Raw genomic sequence first — 13,671 nt, forward strand, 5'->3', positions numbered from 1 at the left:
TTGGATCCCATGTGCCTTAACCTTGCGGACCAGCCCACCGTGGCTGTCAGTCATCCACTTCCAAGATGTTTATCACCCAACCATTCTGGAAGTGGGAGGGGCTCCATGTCACCCAACGTCCAATCAGAGACACCCAACCCCATCTGTCAATAAAGGATGTAAATAAAGTGGGGAACAGAAAGAGATCCCTGGGCTGCACGACCGAAGTTTTCACGGATTTCTCTGTCCCCCCCCCGCCCCACCCGCCCCACCCGCCCCTCAGATCGAATGCCTGAAGCTAATTCGGGAGCAGCGGGTCTTCTCAGGCACTCTGCAAGAAGGGGGAAAGGCGGATGTGCCGAGATTTGCTTTTATTCCTGTGGAAAACGGGAAGCTGCAAACTTGGATTTGGCTCAGACTGGGAGCAGAGTCTTCTGCTTTCAAAGATCTGTTAAATTAAATTACTAGAAGATGGCTGTGCAAGGAGGCGCTTTGACGCCGTTTACCATCCAGGACATTCTCACTCGGGGCAACGACACAAGGCTCGGTCGGAACCCGCACCAGGTGAAAGCGGAGCCGCGGAGCTTGAATGCGCGCCGGGAGCAGGACAGGGAGAGACGGACTCCTCTGATTGTGATCCGGGTCGACCAGAAGCAGGGCGACGCGTTAACGGGCGGCCCGGTAGATAGCGGGAGTCAGCAACCGCAGCCCGACGCGTTGAACGGCGAGGAACCAACCGAAGAGAAGGGCAACGGCCGGCTGTACATGGAGACTTTCAACGCGGAATCCAACGAAGGAAATAACTGGGAAAATAACGCCGAGAGGTTTGATAAAGGTAAGCAGATGTAGGATGATCGAGTTTACATATTAAAAAAAATTCTTGTTGAGTTTAAATATATTGTTCGCTGAATCATATGTGCTGGTTGTATCAGGAATCCGGTTGCAAAATTGCAACAACCCAACTGCCAAACTTTTATCAGTGAAACTTCCATAATTTAGTTCGTGACTTTACTTCTGTCCTGGTGATCTCCCCCCCCCCCCCCCCTTTAAAATATTAGATGTTTGTTGAGTAAGCAGATCCGAACTTGACAACTGGGAGATCAAAATCCTCTCCACCAAATACTGATTTTTAGTTTTTTTCTGCACGCCAGTTTTTTCTTGAAATATTTTTAGTAATTATCCAGTCGTCTTAGAATCTACAGACGCGCTCGGCGAGTGGGATGTAAACGATTTACATGTAATTAACACGTTTACTTTAAGTGGGAACGAGTGGCGTGAAATGCCTGAGATTTTAAACTGACATTCGCCACATGGATAATATATACAATGCACAGTTCTTTAAGGCAGTTCCTGTTTTGTGGCCTCAAATCTTTGCAACTTGAACATCCGCCCGAAGTTATTAATACAAGTATCAAACAATTGAAATGTTTCATTTGTTAGACTGTCGGACTTTTACCCCATCCATGATTCTCTTGACAACATTTTAAAAATTGCAATAGACGTCTTGGGATTGCAGAAGCGATTTAATTTACGCACACACACACACAATCGCAGACGTTTTGTTAAATAGTCGGGGCGCTCTAGGCTTCTGTCTCTGAAGTTAGGCCGCAAAAAGTGAAGCAACTGCCAAATGCTAGAGAGGTCTAAAGCAACACGGAGAACTTAAATGCAGAAAGTTTCTTTGAGAAACAGGCAGCGAAGAACGGCTGAGGACTCGGCCCAGCATTTTTCAAAGCGGTTAGGCCAGAATACAGAAATTTGCATCCGTCTGAACATTGACACCGAAAGTCTTTTATCACAAGTGTCTTTTTTTTCCCCGTGTATCTTTTTTGAATTATATTTATAAAAGATAATCTTATCTAAGTACTGCTTAGGATAAGCATTGAAGCTCTGTGTACTGTGGGCGAAGCTGTGCTTTTTGCTTGTGAGATACAACTTGTTGATTCATGTGTGAACAAGGTCCCTTAATCTTAACTCAAGACTCCGATTCCACACACTTTGCCCCGGTTACTGAAGATGTATTAAAGATTAAGGTTTCTGTACGGCGACAGATATTCTAGAGACATGCTAGCGAATACAGCTGAGGCATGAATAGGTAAGGTCTCAGCTCGATGCTTGGACAATATATCACCAGTTTTGTGTGATCATTTCAGATCCAGATCGCCAGACAGCGACGGACGATGACGAAAAAACGGACAGGCTTCTACCATCCGACCAACCCGGTAAATCCGGTAAGAAGCGCTCCCGGGCCGCTTTCTCTCACGCTCAAGTCTTCGAGCTGGAGAGAAGATTCAATCACCAGAGATACCTGTCGGGCCCTGAGAGGGCCGACTTGGCAGCCGCCCTCAAACTCACAGAGACGCAGGTTAAAATCTGGTTCCAGAATAGAAGATACAAGACCAAGAAGAGGCAAATGGCCGCGGAGTTGGTAGTTAATTCAACGCCCACTGCGGCCAAGAAAGTAGCCGTCAGGGTTCTGGTCCGGGACGACCAGAGACAATACAGCCCGGACGAATTAGGAAATCCGCACTTCCTCTCGCTGTATCAGGCTTATCAATACTATCCCTACATGTACTGCCTCCCCGCCTGGCCTCCGTCCGTTATCCCTCTCTGCGGAGGAACTCACTGAAAGGACAAAGGGTGTGGGTGAGGTATGGAGGAGGGATGAAATAGGGCAAAAAAAATAACAGCCAACTTTAAAAAAAATATTTTCTTAAATTATAAAATGGACCGTACGCACTTCTCCCAACCAAATGCCCTGCAAATGCCAATGAGCCGCCGGATCGCCCTCGAGTTGACACGCAGAATATACCTAACTCCTTAAGACAACGAAACAAAATCAGATTGAATAATTGCTCTTTTGGAGAGGATATGCTGGTGGGGGATAGGGAATGGGTTGGAGACAGGCAAAGAGAACGCGGCGAGGTTTTTTTTCTACTAAAGTAACAACATAATTCTTCCCCGTCAGTGGTTCGGTGGTTTGTTTAAATTTTGTAACGCGCTGGTTACTGACCGGCTTCGCCCTTTGATTAACGTCTATCGGTGGTCGAATGGCCGGGTAGGGTCGGTCACGAAGTCATTTTCCAAAGCCAAAAATAAAAGATAGAGAGAATCCAAATATTTCCTGTGAGATCCAAAGCGCATTTTCTGATGAATACTTGACTATGGTTTTTCTACATTAGAAAATAAATGGAAAAAAATGTGACTTTAAAAGAATGGTTTCGTTTTCAAAACCAGCCGTCCGGAAGGTGTATTTTTTTTGCACTGCTCTCTGTAAGTAACTAACAAATACAAGCAGAATGTTATAAATATATATTTAAACTTAGCATTTAAACTTCAGTTGCTGATGTTACTAAAAGCCTTTTAAACGAATTTCACAGTATCTCGATTCCTTTTATCTTGTATGTTCGTATCTCTAATTTCTCAAAACTTGCTCCTTCGATTTATAATTTTTTTAAAAGAACAGTTCTTAATTTTCGTGATGTAGTTTTTAACGTTTGCACAATTAAATATATATTTCTGGCCCTTTCCCGGCAAAGATTTGCTGTAGTTGATTTTTTTAACTGTATTTTTAAAGGTAAAGAATAAATGAATTTTAAACCAACTCAATGCAACCGATGATCAGAGTTTGCAAAAATCTCCACGATTTTGGTTACTATTTCTACATTGGCGAGTTCCTGACGGTTGTGTCATGCACTGTCCTTTTGGAAATGCATCATTTACATTCAACAATAGGACCAAAGTGGAAAATGGTTATTTCACAAAGATACTCGTTCCAACCAGCTCTGGGAAGCGGTGGGGAAAAACGTAAAGGCTGTCTTGGAGTTCTGGTTGTAGTCTGTGCAATTAATTCTGGGGAAATCGTTAGCCAATTTATCAGGACTAGCCATAAACTTTACGCGGAGTTAATAAAATTGACTGTCGCTTATATGGAACTGGCGGGAGATAAAACACTGAGAACAGTTTATAAAGTAATCACACAGCCGGTTATTTGGGGTTGCAATGCAAACGGCGTTCATCTGTGGAGTTAATCAATTAAATCGAAAAAAGAAGAATCATTGGCATTTATTCGTCCTGCGTCAATTTTATAGGTCAATAAAATATCGGCATCTGTTTATATTCTTTTCAGCAATGGTTCCACCCTCATGCATATCCAGTGTGCACCCACCTGTCAAATAACTTCGATTATCTCATTTTGTCTGATCCTTCCTGGAGCAACACGTTGTGTCTCTCCGGTGCAACACTCATCCCTCTACTCTGTCTCTGTGAGTAGTGTCCCTCTGTCAGACCCAGTCTTAGCCCCTTGGACTACACGGCACAATTGCTCTTCCAAGCGTCTCAGAGAAGGAGGGGCTTTTAAAGTGAATTTTAAAAAAGAACTAATAGCCGACTGAAAAATCAGATAATGCAGCAAGGAATATTCACTTCTTTGATAGTCTCTTTATTTGAGGGAAGCCGGAGGGGCAGCGAGGGTTGTCGGGTTAGCGGTAACCCAGACATCACGCGTTACTGGTATGGATCTTCTATCCAAGTAAACTTATTTGAAACGAATTAATTCGACCTGATCAGACTCTCAGACATTGTCTACAGGAATGCTCGTTAACTCACCCGCCCCACTGAAAATTAACCCTTCGATTTTGTGTAAACAATTACTTGTTTTTGAATATGAAGACACGGAATAGGAGCCGGAGTAGGCCACTCGGTCCCTCTTTGGTTCCTGTGCAAAAAGATACGGGCAGATTTGGGTATAAACTCAGCAACGGTACTCCTGTCTCAACAAGGGTAGTCCCGGTAACCTTCCAATTATCGAATTATCGCTGTTTTTTAAACAGTCAGCGATCCGCTCCCATCTCCTATGAGCGCCAAAGATCTACGACCCTCAGAGATCAATATCGCCTCATCTTTGTCAAATGGGCGAACTCTTATTTTTTTAACGCGACCCCCCAGCTCTGAATTATCTCACAAAAGGAAATATTTTCTCCACACCCAGCCTGTGGTGACCCCTCAGGATCTAGCGAGTTTTATGTCGAAAATTGACCGCAAAACACTACACGGGAGAAATACAGTGAACAGATTGCCCAGACCGAGAACTCGGGGGTGACGGAAAGTTTAAATTAATTCCGAAATGTTTTAATCCCTTAATCGGTTTTATTTGATTTAGCATGTTAGAATATATTTTTAAAACTGCATTTAAAATCACAATGGTTACACTGCAATGGCGAGTCTGAACTAACTAAGCAATGATCATTTATAACTGTGGTGATATTGCACCATTCCACTGAGGCCTTCCCTACTTAACATGAACGTAAGGACAGAGACACGTTCAATATCCCTCTGCTTGGTATCAAGAGCGAAACATCGTATATTAACCTGGCGACCAGGACAAAGCTCACTCTACCATGCATTCGACAGCCCTTCGCCTTCCACTTTTTAATGGCGTGTGAGCCTCATTAAAACAGTAACGAAAACATCTTTATATTTACATATATTTATCTAGGTAATACAAAGAAAAGATTATAGAATTCTGGTAGACTGCGCACGGAAGAATGTCATTGGCCCATCGACTCGGGGGTAACCCAATCGGCCCCATTCTCTCATTCCTTCCTCGCACTTTCACTTATGTTTCCAATTACTTTTTTCCTTTGTTCAAAAGCCTTTATTCAGAGGGGCGAATAAACTATTGCAGGCATGGTAGCATAGTGGTTAGCATAATGCTTTACAGCACCAGAGGCCCGGGTTCAAATCCGGCCACTGTCTGTAAGGAGTTTGAACGTTCTCCCCGTGTCTGCCTGGGTTTCCTCCGACATTCCAAAGATGTACAGGTTAGGAAGTTGTGGGCATGCTATGTTGGCGCCGGAAGCGTGGCGACACTTGCGGGCTACCCCCCAAAATCACTACGCAAAAGATGTATTTCACTGTGTGTTTCGATGTACATGTGACTAATAAAGAACTGATCTTATCTATTGCTGTTGGTCGTGGAGTCCCCAACCAGCGAGCAAGAGACAGAACCAGGCCTTTCAGGAGCGAAGTTAAGATATAAGATAAGATACCTTTATTAGTCACATGTACATCGAAATACGTCTTTTTCCGTAGAGTGTTCTGGGGGCAGCCCGCAAGTGTCGCCACGCTTCCGGCGCCAACATAGCATGCCCACAACTTCCTAACCCGTACGTCTTTGGAATGTGGGAGGAAACCGGAGCATTCGGAGGAAACCCACGCAGACACACGGGGAGAACGTACAAACTCCTCACAGATTCGAACCCGAGTCGCTGGCGCTGTAAAGCGTTACGCTCACCTCCACACTACCGTGCCTACTCATAGAGAGTGGCACAACTCTATTCTGCAGTTGATCTCCGGCTGCTTGTGAATTTAACTCTTGAGATTGATAGATTTACGATAATCGAAGATATTAACGATAGCAAAATGCGGGCAAATGGGATTGGGTGATTGGAGATGAATGTATGTCATGGCTTAAACGACCTTGTCCTGTAGAAATAAAAAAAACAGAAAATGCTGGAAATACTTCGCAGGTCGGAGGGCGTCTGCGGAGACTGAAACAGCATTGGTTTCAAGTAGAAGGTCCCACACCAGCATTTCCAATGTTCTCCGTTTTTATTTCAGATTTTCAGCATCTGCAGTTTTTGTTTTCCATCTCCTCTTGTACCCACGTTACTTCTTCTATTCTGACGGCTGGCATTGAGTTAGTTCCCCGCAGGCTCCTGGTGTTACGGAAACGTGAACCACTCCTTGATGTAATTGACGTGATGTTTGAAATGATCGGTATGTTTATTGTTGTTCAGAGCCAAGCAGGAATAACAAGGATAAAACTAGAAATATGAAATAAAAGTAAGAATAATACCGACGTACAGCGAAAGGTCGGTGAAAGGATAGTGTTGGTCAGGGCTTAGTTCTGGGCTTAGAGTTTAAGCTTTTAATCATTTCTGCTGTGACACATGATATTGGTTGGAATCGAGGTTTAAATCATAAACGGAGATTACAAGTTCTGTCTCAGTGGGATATGAAGAGTCTCCTACAGGTCGAAGTGCCTGGATGTTGCCAATATAGAGGGCCAGGGAGAGCGGTAGAAAGTAAAAAATGCTTCCGTTGAGAAACGATCTGCTGTTGAGTTTCTGTGCAGTACAGAACAGACAGGCTGTGATATCTGGGATGAGATCATTAAGCCAAACATTTTTAACGTGTTTATATGGGTCTAATGGTTGTGAGGAGATAGAGGGAATATAAAAAAAAAGTATTATTTATATTCCTCCAGGTGGTTCATGAGATCTCAAGCCAGCACTTGGTCTTCAGATGTGCGGTGTTTCCGTTCTGTGAAGAAGCGGTTCTGGTATTCGAAGGTAGTTTGATCATTGAGGGCAAAGAGTCTGGTGCGGGGAATTGTGCGCATGGTCAGCACATGTCCAAACTTCTCCTCACCCTCCCTTCCTCAGCCCCTCGCTCCTGTCTCTACATTCTCTCCTCACTCATTTCAATTTCCTCCTCTGTCACTGCGCTCCTCTCTTTGCCTTGCCCTTCCCCACTCGTTTTCGCCGACCTCCCTCGCTTTATCCTCTCCTGCTCTCTCCCGCTATCCTCCATTCTCCCCCTCCCTTCTTTCCCGCTGCTTATATAGATCATAGAACAGTACAGCACAGGAACAGGCCCTTCGGCCCATCATGTCTGTGCTGACCATGATGCCGATTTAAACCTCATCCGCTTACAAATGATAGAAATCTCTGCCTGTTCATGTGCCTGTCTAAATGCCTCTTAAATGTTGCTACTGTATCTCCTTCCACCACCTCCCCCGGCAGCACGTTCCAGGCAAAACTTGCCTTGTCACTCTCCTTTAAACTTCCCGCCTCTCACATTAAAACTGTGCCCTCTAGTATTTGACAGTTCCGCCCTGGGAAAAATATCCTGACTATCTACCCTATCTATGGCTCTATAATTTTATACACTTCTATCAGGTCGCCCCAGAGCCCCCGAAACTACAAGTTTGTCTAACGTCTCCTTATAGCTAAAATTCTCTAATCCAGGGAAGTCTCTTCTGCACCCTCTCTCCAAAGCTTCCACATCCTTCCTGTAACGCGGGGACCAGAACCCAGAACCACACACATGTTCTCTCTCTCTCTCTCTCTCTCTCTCTCTCTCTCTCTCTCTCTCTCTCTCTCTCTCTCTCTCTCTCTCTCTCTCTCTCTCTCTCTCTCTCTCTCTCTCTCTCTCTCTCTCTCTCTCTCTCTCTCTCTCTCTCTCTCTCTCTCTCTCTCTCTCTCTCTCTCTCTCTCTCTCTCTCTCTCTCTCTCTCTCTCTCTCTCTCTCTCTCTCTCTCTCTCTCTCTCTCTCTCTCTCTCTCTCTCTCTCTCTCTCTCTCTCTCTCTCTCTCTCTCTCTCTCTCTCTCTCTCTCTCTCTCTCTCTCTCTCTCTCTCTCTCTCTCTCTCTCTCTCTCTCTCTCTCTCTCTCTCTCTCTCTCTCTCTCTCTCACTCTCTGTTCCCTACTTCCCAATCTTCTGCTCCTCCTGGTCTCGTTTCCTCACTGTTCCCCCAATTCGTCCCTCCCTTCTGCACCTCTCGCTAGGTCTCATGACTATCTGTTTTGTTGTGTGGGGTTAGGTCACAGATCAGCCACGGTTTCATCGTGACGGAACAGACTCGAGAGTCTAAACGTTCTGCTCCGGTCTCCTAATTCAACAGCAGTTACTGCAAATTATGATACCATCAGGGGTGGAAAGTGTCCAGCCAGACTGCATTTCACCATGCCGTGAACACTCCACGTTAGCCGAGCGTATACAGAGAGCCCCACTGGGCGTTGAACAGCAAGAAGTGAAATAGGAACGAATTCGGTTCAATTTTTGAGAAATACTAGGCGGAGTCCTCTCATTGAATGTTTTATTTTCGGCCAACTTTGGCGAGATTATGATTTTATAATTAATCCCTGAAGTTTAAAAAGGCTCCAACCCGATAGCAGTTGAACTCGGGGTGTAAGACTATGGCGATTTTAGCCTTCGGCCGGTACTACAGTGTGCGCTCTCATCAAGACGTGATTAAAGGACGTGACCCACTCTTTTATTTAATATTCCCCGCGCGGTTCTTGCGTGCTGCAGACACTCCTTGTCTACTTCTCCCTGGTGTCTGACTACATGTTCGATGCACTCGATGGGTAAGATAGCCTCCCAATCTTTATACTTAATTTCGCTTTGCTCAATCAGCAAATTGGCCCGAATTAAGAGAGGTTGAACTGTTGGCTGCGGAGGACATCAGTTAAACAGTACCGTCGGATTCCGGACAGAACAGCCTCCCATTCAACGGTGTCTGGACCCAGTGTCATAGAGAGATATAGCACCGAAACAGTACCACATGAATGCACTCTGTACTAACCCAATGTAACTGCACTGTGTAATGAATTGACCTGTACGATCGGTATGCAAGACAAGTTTTTTTTTACTATACCTCGGTACAAGAGACAATAATAAACCAATACCAATACCCCCACGGCCCAACCAGTCCCCGCTGACCATCAAAGGATCCATCTGAAGTAATCCCGTGTTATTCTACGCATATACCCACAACTCCCCTCAGATTGTCCCACTCACCCACACATCGAGGGCAATATACAGCGACCAATTAACACAGTGACCAATGAACCAACAAACCCTCTTGTCTTTGGGACATGTGAAGATAAGACGGGAGGTCGAGAGATTTGAATATAATGAGGATTCGAAATTTGAATGTTTTGGACTGGTAGCATCGTAATACTGATATATGGTTATGGTATAACCAGAATTTTTGACAATTGGAAAGTGAATTTAGTTTGAACATTATGGAGTTACATGTTTCCCACTGGTTACGGTAACGATGAAGGCTGATCACAAAGTTTTAAAGTGTTTTCCTTTATTATGTACAGGGACCAGCGTACTTAATAAACCTAGTGTCATCACATATACATACGGAGGGAAATCTGTAAGAATATGCATATATCGCACATCCTACAATAACAGTTTGTTAGTCTGTATTTCTAACAGTTCAGTCTCCTTTGTTACTTTATTTTAAGGATGGATATTGTGCTTGGAATCAAATACAAAATTTATCATATAGAGTACAGTTTTTGCTACCTACAAAGGTATTTCGATCTCAGGTTCACTTCCCTGTAGATTGCACTGTCCCGATCAGTAGGTAGCTGCAATTGTTCCCATCTTCCTTACGCTGGAAGTACAAAAGTGAGCACTTGGAAGTTACTTAGTTGACAACACTGTCAGCCAGTGAGTTGAAGATAGACACACAGCAAACAGTGCAGCCAACTGCACACAAATACAATTTACCCGGAGTCCGTTCAAAGAGCGGAAGAATCAAAAACGACAGCTCCCAATAAAAGCAGGGCAATTGCTCCAGGAAATTCAGAGAACACACCATCTACCTGTATTAAGTCACCACCAGTCTCTTAGACCTCCGAGGTCACCAAGCCTGATTGACAAAGATTTATCCAATCACCTTCAACCTGCAGGGCTCCAATATACAGCATTGCTATTGAAATTGCAAGCAGTGGGGGAATTACATAATCTGTTTAAAAGATGTCGATGTGAAACTGTCTCCGGTACCTCAGCCCAAGTGTTTTCACCGCCGTGTTGAGGAGAAGCTAAATTGGAGATATATCTGCCTGAAAAACCCTGACCGTGGCCCAGGTAACATCATCTACGCTCAAAAAGACATTTTCCAGCCTCATTAAGACAGGAAACCCAACGAATAGTCATGTACAGGGCATATCAGACTTCAGAAAAATAGATTTAAACATTCTACCCTAGGCGCTGTGGGAATGAGGTGTGGGAATGAGTTGAATAAAACTGACAATTTCATGGACATTGGTTTTCTTATCAATCCAATGCAATACGCCAAGTCCCGCATCGTGAGCTAATTAACCATTCTTTAATTGCAATTATCCCTCACAAACAATAGTCGCTGTAATTACAGCAAGGTGACCGATGTTGGGTTAATATCTGAATTGAAACAGAAAGGAATGGAACAACTAATAAATACCCCGCTTCCCCAACATTATCTCGTATCTGTTCAGAAGCTGCTGTACATTTCCAACATTTCCTGCGTTTGCATTGTGGTCCTACACGGTAAATGTTGATCAATATGCACAAAACCACGTTACAAGGACATTCGCCTTATATACTGAGACAAGAAGTCCATCGGGCTGGTACTCCTTTAGACCAACCAGTTCGTGAACGAGCCGCTTCCAGTTTGTGAATAAACTGGAAACTAAACAAATCTTTATGTCATTGATAAAAGTCAGCCCTATGCACCTCCATGTAGCTTCTTTCTATCGCCTCTACTGTACTTACTCAAACTATACCAGTGATACACGCAGCATGCTTTGCATGACAAACATTTCAGTTCTTTCTATCTATCTATCTATCTATCTATCTATCTATCTATCTATCTATCTATCTATCTATCTATCTATCTATCTATCTATCTATCTATCTATCTATCTATCTATCTATCTATCTATCTATCTATCTATCTATCTATCTATCTATCTATCTATCTATCTATCTATCTATCTATCCGTCTACCTACCTATCTATCTGTCTATCTATCTATCTGTATATTTTTATTTATTGGGATCTGGGTATAATTGGTAGGAAGAGCCTTTATTGCCTAATTGCCCCTGAGAAGGTGGCGGTGAGCCCTCTTCCTAAAGCACAGCAGTCCTTCATGTGGAGGTACTATAGGGAGTTTCAAGATGTAAACCCAGCAATGTTGAAGGAACGGCAGCACATTTCCAAGTCAAGATGGTATGTAACTTGGAGGGGAACATGCGGTTGGCGGTGTTCCTACGCACCTCAGTCTTTCTGGTGACAGAGATCGTGGGTTTGTGAGGTGCTGTTGCAGTGGCCTAGACAAGTAACTGCAGTGCATTTTACAGATGGGGAACACTGCAGTGGTGGTGGAGGGAATTAATGTTTATGGTGGTGGATGGGTTCCCAATCCAGATTTCCAGCATCTGCAGTTTTCTGTGTTTAGTATTCAATCAATCCTGATTTGTGCCTTGTAGCAGCTGGAAAGGACTTGCGCTGTCAGGAGGTGAGTCATTGTCCCAGGACACTCAGCCTCTGACCTGCTCTTGTATTTATGTGGCTGGCCCACTTGAATTTTATGGAACAATGCACAGCTGATTACAGTAGGAAAGAATTGGGATTACAAGAAATGACCACATTCAGTCACAGTGAGCAAACCAACTCCTCACCATTCCTGGTAAGTTATCTAATTTGACTAATTATTTTGTACTGACGTTCAAAGAAGATTTAACCTATCAGGAATCAAATGTATTTGAGCAGAGTTTTTTCTTTATTGCATAAAGAGAAATATTACCCTTCCATCTGATTTAAACTGTTTACCTTGATCTGTGAAGTTAAACAAAAAAAGGGAGATTAGATATAAGAGGCTGCAGATGCTGGTAACTGGAGCAAAGGATAAACTGCTGGAAAAGCTCAGCGGGTCAGGCAGCACCTGTGGCGGGAAAGGGATGGTCGATGTTTTGGGTCGAGACCCTGCATCAGGACTGAGAATGTGGAGGGAGAGACAGAGTCTGGAAGGTGATGGGTGGAACCAAATGATGGGGGATCTTAATGACCATATGACATGGCAACTTTTCAAATGTATTTTGGAATCTTGGTATACCACATCAACTACATTCCCCTCTTTGATCCTCTCTGTTTATTCATCAAAAATCTCTGCCAAGTTAGATAAAACACAATTTATCTTTAACAAATCCATGCTGCCTTTGGACAAAGAAATGGTCATTTAGAGATTGGGGGTGGGGGTTAGGGAATCAGGTAGTGGGGTAGAACTTGCTTGTTTAACAGAGAAATCTGAGTGTTTAGCCAATGTTGTTGAGTGCTGTTGAACAGTTGAGAAGGAAATGTGCAGCTGGGGTAAGATAAGTGAGAGATACCAGGGGTAATAGTGATGGCATTGAAAGAGAAGTTACTGGCTATGATGAAATAGAAATGAATGGAGACATGTGAGTGCAGTCTTACCAAATAAATTACTTCAATTTAATCTGCAAGTGTGTTCCCAAGTTCCAGGCACATGCCACTTTAATGCTCCATCTCACTAAACACGCTGACTTCACCTCCCTGTGCTTTATTAATAAAGCTCACTGTAAGCTTGAAGAATCTCATCTCATCCAACAACAAGGAATATTAGAACCTTCCTAACTCAACCCAAATCTCTCCTCATATTTTTCCTCCCAGTTCCAGTATTTGCAATCTCTTATGTCTCCCTCCACAATGTTTTGATAATAAGCATTTGCACCATTTTCTGGTTTAAGATTTCCAGCGCCTACAGCAATTTTCTTTTGTAATTTTCAGATAACTACCCACTTACAGTTAAGTAACTGATCTCCACAGATGCTATCTGCCCCGCTGATCACTTTCTGCTTCCTTTTGTCTTTATTTCAGATTTTCGGCATCTGCAGACTTTTACTGACAGAAACACTCAGCAGGACAGGCTGCATCCGTGGGGAAGCGAAGTAGAGTTAATGGTTCAGGTCGAAGAGCCTTCGCCAGGACTGAGAAGGAGACAGAGCAGAGCAGAACTTCAAGTTAGGTATCACTGGAAGAGAAATGACAGTGACTATCACTTCAGTTTGATGGGAGCTGTGACCTAGGTGGAAACAGATAGGAGGATTC

General features: G+C 43.7%; 1 protein-coding gene across 1 annotated transcript; it reads left to right on the top strand.

The window, feature by feature from the left end:
• Window positions 1-297: 297 nt before the first annotated feature.
• LOC127576811 (homeobox protein zampogna-like) lies at window positions 298-3,452 on the top strand. Its single transcript, XM_052027577.1, has 2 exons — window positions 298-814; window positions 2,133-3,452. The coding sequence occupies exons 1-2, from the start codon at window positions 451-453 to the stop codon at window positions 2,606-2,608; spliced, it is 840 nt and encodes a 279-aa protein (XP_051883537.1). The 5' UTR covers window positions 298-450; the 3' UTR covers window positions 2,609-3,452.
• Window positions 3,453-13,671: the final 10,219 nt, after the last annotated feature.

The sequence above is a fragment of the Pristis pectinata genome, chromosome 12 (assembly GCF_009764475.1).
Source record: "Pristis pectinata isolate sPriPec2 chromosome 12, sPriPec2.1.pri, whole genome shotgun sequence".
In the NCBI taxonomy this organism is placed as follows: domain Eukaryota; kingdom Metazoa; phylum Chordata; class Chondrichthyes; order Rhinopristiformes; family Pristidae; genus Pristis; species Pristis pectinata.